Source organism: Sinocyclocheilus rhinocerous, unplaced genomic scaffold (assembly GCF_001515625.1).
Source record: "Sinocyclocheilus rhinocerous isolate Xijiao unplaced genomic scaffold, SAMN03320098_v1.1 scaffold4022, whole genome shotgun sequence".
Taxonomy (NCBI): Eukaryota; Metazoa; Chordata; class Actinopteri; order Cypriniformes; family Cyprinidae; genus Sinocyclocheilus; species Sinocyclocheilus rhinocerous.
In genome coordinates this window covers 56,581-63,043 of record NW_015665868.1, presented here as the reverse complement: position 1 = coordinate 63,043, position 6,463 = coordinate 56,581, and the positions used below count along the sequence as shown (strand labels likewise).

Sequence of the window (6,463 nt, the reverse complement as noted above, 5' to 3'; positions counted from 1 at the left end):
TTAAGTTGCTTAAACACCTATAAACAAAACAGCATCATGTATGTATGCATAGTTTAATACAAAGGGCGGAAAGCCAATCACACAGAGTACATTTTTCATTTAAAAACATGAGATGCAGTGGGATGGGGAAAAAAACCCCACCATAAAGTCTCGATATATGTTTTTTTTTTTTTTCAAAGTTTAACTTGCATTAATTTTACATGGCTTTCTAAACATGCGGCTTCTGTGTGAATGGCTTGGTTTCGGTTTTGATGCAGCAGCGCCGCATCTAGTGGCTTCAACTGGATAGACTAACAAAAGCATTATAAAGCAACGACACTTACATTGTCATCGCATCTCGTGCGCCACTGATAAGGCTGCCTCCTTAACGCACACCTAAAATTCGAATGCAACGTTTTTGCATTCGAATGTGGATTTTTATTTTAAATTAGATGAATATTCGAAATTCGACAGCCCTAGTATGAACTACAAAGTTTGACAAAGTTTTCCACTTTCTGTCAGAATCAGACACTTCTGTCGATCACAGTGTGTGTAAATATTGATTATCTTGTTGCACAGCTTGGCTGATTAAAACTTCTAATTAAATGGTAGGACCAGTAATCATACACACACCAGGTTGAATAGAAAGGGTCATAAACCATAAATGAATTAATAAGCCTGGTGTAAACATTAATATGAAAGTCAGTAACAAATCACACAAACTAAAGTAGATTGCAGAAATATAAAAACAAATCTGTTGCTTTACCACACTACTTTAGGTAATTCAAAGTCACTGTAATAAACATATGTAAACATGTGGACTGCGCTTTTTAAACACTGTCTGTTAAATTTAGACCAGTGGTTCTCAAACTTTTTTGGTCGCGCCCCCCTTTAAACCTATAAAAAAATCTGGCCCCCCTTTCCCGAATCCCCATCCCACCTCAGACTACCAAATAATTTCAATAATTATGAAAAATTTATGTTTTTTTTTTATTAAAAAAACCTACAGGGAAAAAAAAAAACACCTGCATCACTTGAAACATTGAAAAATAGCATAGAGAGAATAACTTATTATTATTATTCTCTCTCTGTTATTTATTTATTTTTTGTGGGTTTCATGCTGTCCGCAAAGGCATAGGACACACACAGGCTTTCCTCCTCACCAACGACATTAAACACCGTGTCTACACCGGACGCGAGCGGCAAAATACAGTAGAACCGTTATAATCAGTGACGCTGTGTACACTGGATGCGACGCGACATTAAACTGATGCCTTGTTCTATTTATGACGTACGGACACAAAGTTAATATGATTTGCAACGGTCGCTTTGTCGCGTCCAGTGTAGACTTGTGGCGCGACGCGACAACTGTAGTGTATAGACACAGTGAGTGAAGCCGAGAGCAAGATATGCCTCGTCATATTTTATGCATTTAGCTTTTGAATGACCAGCACCTGCCTGGGTCTGTGCGACTTCATCTATGGCTTTTCTCTTCCCTTTCACAAACCGATCCATCTCCCATTCTAAGTTACGTCCTTTGGCTGTTTATTGTTTTATTTCTTTTCTTTTTCTGCTGATGGCCCGCGCTTGAATTGAAGCAGCGCTGCTTAGACCAATGGGTGTGTGTCATCAACAGTGTTGCCAACTAATTTTCTTGGGAAGTTGCTAAAGGAAGGTCGATCTGTTGCTAAAAGTTGCTAAATTACATTGTGATGTCATTGCGCGATGACGTCATCACGTAATCACGCTGCAAAATCGTGTCACTGCATCAAATTTCAGCAAAAAATATATTTTATATATGTTAATTTTGATTTGTTCGTTAAATAATATTAATGCATAATATAATAATATAAAAATATAAATAACTATTTTTAAATACAATACTGAATTATTGAACACACACATTTTTGAACAATTACAATTTAAGTTTTTTTATGAACATAACATTTTTTTATTAGCTATTTTTTTATTTAAGTTTTTTTATTAAACTAGTAAAACTACACATTCTGAACAACACTGTTTTAAGCAGTGTATTGGTAGTTTGTTAGTATGCTACACTCTAAGAAAAGTCTGTAAAAATAGTCTACTATATGAAGGAATTTTCCGTATTGATTTTTCACAGGTTTTTTACCTGCATTTTAAATTACGCATTGTATTTTGTGTTTTTGGGTTACACCGGATAATGGATAACGGATAATTCCTGGAAAATTACTACCTTTTCCATTTTTCTAGATCAACTAACTAATCAACAATCACAGGTACAAGCTACTAACAAGGTGCATCACATCACGTGAATTAAGTTAACTGCTATTTGCAATTTTTTAATAATAATTAGGTGTGTTCGACTTGAAGCAGCGCTGTGCAGACCGATCGGTGTTTGACATCAAAGCATCGCGAGAGCGATTAGAAATCATGCAGATCCGTCTGCTCTCTATTCTATTAGCTCTCACGGTACTTTGATGTCATACACCGATCGGTTTGCGCAGCGCCGCTTCAAGTCAAACACACCTAATTATTATTGAACAATTGCAAATAGCAGTTAACTTAATTCACGTGATGTGTGTACTGCTAGGCATCTTTGGTTTCCTCTTTTTGTCTAAATTTATTTAGCAACTTTTCTAGTTGCTAAATAAATAAAAAACATTGCTAAATTTGTTGCTAGATGCTTTTGGAAGAAAAAGTTGCTAGGGTAATCTGAAAAGTTGCTAAATCTAGCAACAAAATTGCTAAGTTGGCAACACTCCAAAGTACTGCGAGAGCTATAAGAGAGATATATAAGAGATTGATCTTCAAGTCGAACACACCTCTTTACTCTCGCGTGTCACGTGACCGTGTAATCGCAGCCTCTGCGATTGAAAAATTTTAATATTATCGCAAATGCAATTAATCGTTCTGCCCTAATATAAATTCTGTGTTCTTTGGTTTCAAGTCTTTGGTTTGCTGACTGCTTTGTGAGGGAGACACAGAACAGACAGTTCACACCCATCAGTAATCAAGTTTTTATTGTTCAAAACCAGAGATGTACACTGTGAAGTCATGCTCAGTGTGAATGGGCCTTAACAACCTCATGGTTCATTGTAGATGTACAAGAATGACAAAAGTACAAACAGGGTCTGGGGCAAGAAATTATGTTTGGAAATGCATTTGTTTACCGTGTTATTGTGTTGGATCCTCTTTACTCTGCATCTTGTTTGTTTCACAAGTCTTTTATCCTTGCTCAACGAAAGGTGCTCTTGGAGGAGTATATGATGCTGATGGCGATGGAGACTTTGATGTAGAAGATGCCAAAGTTTTGTTGGGTGAGTGGAATTTACTTGTGTATGTGGCTTTTTTCCTGCATCACTGACTAAGGTCACACACACACACACACACACACACACACACACACACGCCTTAATTCACGTGATGTGTGTACTGCTAGGCATCTTTGGTTTCCTCTTTTTGTCTAAATTTATTTAGCAACTTTTCTAGTTGCTAAATAAATAAAAAACATTGCTAAATTTGTTGCTAGATGCTTTTGGAAGAAAAAGTTGCTAGGGTAATCTGAAAAGTTGCTAAATCTAGCAACAAAATTGCTAAGTTGGCAACACTCCAAAGTACTGCGAGAGCTATAAGAGAGATATATAAGAGATTGATCTTCAAGTCGAACACACCTCTTTACTCTCGCGTGTCACGTGACCGTGTAATCGCAGCCTCTGCGATTGAAAAATTTTAATATTATCGCAAATGCAATTAATCGTTCTGCCCTAATATAAATTCTGTGTTCTTTGGTTTCAAGTCTTTGGTTTGCTGACTGCTTTGTGAGGGAGACACAGAACAGACAGTTCACACCCATCAGTAATCAAGTTTTTATTGTTCAAAACCAGAGATGTACACTGTGAAGTCATGCTCAGTGTGAATGGGCCTTAACAACCTCATGGTTCATTGTAGATGTACAAGAATGACAAAAGTACAAACAGGGTCTGGGGCAAGAAATTATGTTTGGAAATGCATTTGTTTACCGTGTTATTGTGTTGGATCCTCTTTACTCTGCATCTTGTTTGTTTCACAAGTCTTTTATCCTTGCTCAACGAAAGGTGCTCTTGGAGGAGTATATGATGCTGATGGCGATGGAGACTTTGATGTAGAAGATGCCAAAGTTTTGTTGGGTGAGTGGAATTTACTTGTGTATGTGGCTTTTTTCCTGCATCACTGACTAAGGTCACACACACACACACACACACACACACACACACACACGCACATATTTTTCAGACTTAAGATAACTAATTGGTCTAAAGAAGCTTTTCCTGTGCCACTCAATTTAAATGTGAAGGTAGTATACTCCTCCACTATGTCTCAAAAGCATAAGTGTGTCTGCATTTGAGGTTTCCTGTTATTTGATTGTGTTAGCAAATACTTAGCATGTAACTATTTAGTTTTGTGTTAGTGAGGCTGGCATCTCATAGCTCAGAGTGTTTGTTTTTTTCTTTGTTATAAACTTTATTTATAGTTCTGACACATTCAGAATTATCACTGGCAGTTGGTGTGGCAAATGTGTTATCTTGGTAGTGAGCAGTAAGCTTTGTCTCATTAAAGAACAGATGAGACATTGTCCTACTCAGATCTGATTCACAGTATCTTTTCCACAAACGCAGGGCTACTTATTGAAAATTACTTTGTAATCAATTTTTAATTTTTTTATTTTTTTTATAATTAATTATGAAAGTGGAGACAGAGTAGTCTGTTTATTGACTGGAAATATTATTTCCACTAAAGCTGCACATGAACATATGCTTTCTACAGCAAACACACATTGCATAAGTGACTCCACAAATTATCCTGCTTTGCAAGCTTCACACTGATTTGCTTCCTGAATGGGTTGTTACAATCTGTGGATAAAATCAAGTTTTTGTTTTGTTTTGTTTTTTTGGAATGTCAGGTAAGTGTAAAGTGATTGGCTTATATGCAGTGGTTAATAACAGCTGTAGTGTTTTCTGGTGATAGTCAGCGAGCGTTTATTTATCTTTATATGCGTGTACATATGTGCCTTTCTATTTATGGGGATCATTCTTATAACTTTCTCTCCTTCAGAGAATGCTACTGTGGCTACTAAGGAAAAAACCTTAAGAAAAAATATCACAACGGAGGGAGACAGTATACAAGCAGGCCATTCCAAGCATACATGTAAAGACATTTTGTGGCTATCACAGCCACTTGTACCTATGTTTTATGTTTGTCGATTGTGTTTGCTTGCACCGAGAAAGCTGCAAAAAGATGTAGCTTTTCTGTTACACTGCTGCTTCTCTTCAGTTCACCCCACTCATTTTCTATAGGGTTCAGGTCAGGGAACAGGGACGTCCATTCCAGAAGCTTCATTTTGTGCTCATATACAAGCAGGCCATTCCAAGCATACATGTAAAGACATTTTGTGGCTATCACAGCCACTTGTACCTATGTTTTATGTTTGTCGATTGTGTTTGCTTGCACCGAGAAAGCTGCAAAAAGATGTAGCTTTTCTGTTACACTGGCATGTTGGAAGGTATCCATTGGTGTGTTGTTTGAGGTCTTTGAATAAGCATTTTATTCTGACTTGGCTCTTGGCACACAACATTGACTGAAGTGGATTCATGAGACTGGAGTGTATGGTTAAAAATGAACTTTTCAAATGGACAAATAAATGGTTAATTGTAACAACAAAACAAAATAAATTTACTTCAATTTTAAAAATATTTAATTAATGTTTAAAATATTATGTAAATTTATTTTATGAATAAATAACGTTAGTTTTTGCAGAATGATTAAACAGTATTTGGTGAATAGATTAAGAAAAGCAATTAGAATTATCAATTTATTATTATTATTGTTATATTTAGCTGCATTTTTAAACATACATTAATTTGTTTTAAATAAATCTATTTGTCAATTTGAAAAGTTTTTTTTTTTTTTTGCATTTTTTATAATATAATGATAATTTCTGTTTTTTATAATCAACACTTTCAATTGTTTTTATTTTAAGTGGCACTGCTCGTCCTCCATGTAGTTGTTGGCTGATGCATCACTTTGTAGATCCCTGCATGGGTTGCAACATTTTTATTGAGAAGGTCATCTGTGTGTAATGCAATGTGCTTCAACAATATTGACCATCACAACAGTAATGAAAATGTTTTAATTTGCACATACAGTACTTATACTCATCTTGTACTTGTATGCATAAAAAATCTCTATGATTTTCTTATAAGGACACACAAGTTTTTAATTTCCCAAATTCAGTTCACAGTATTGAGTGTATTTTTCTTAAACACGTTCTAACCTTTAAAAATGGAATTAGAACCAGCATCTGTAACAAAACACAACAACAACAAAAAAATAAAAGAAAAGGTCAAAATTATAGATCAGATTTGTGGAATCTAAGCATATTAGCTTTTTGTTATTGAGAAATGTGAAATTATGTATTGAAATTCAATACTGAAACAGTATTGGTATTATATTTATATATATATAT

At 35.3% G+C, this 6,463-nt stretch overlaps 1 protein-coding gene across 1 annotated transcript in view; it reads left to right on the top strand.

Moving 5' to 3' along the window:
• The window catches only part of LOC107731610 (calponin homology domain-containing protein DDB_G0272472-like), a 51,323-nt gene that overhangs the window by 33,467 nt on the left and 11,393 nt on the right, over window positions 1-6,463 (top strand). Inside the window, 2 exon segments of the mRNA XM_016542733.1 lie at window positions 3,207-3,278; window positions 5,053-5,145. Coding sequence (XP_016398219.1) covers window positions 3,207-3,278; window positions 5,053-5,145 — 165 coding nt within the window.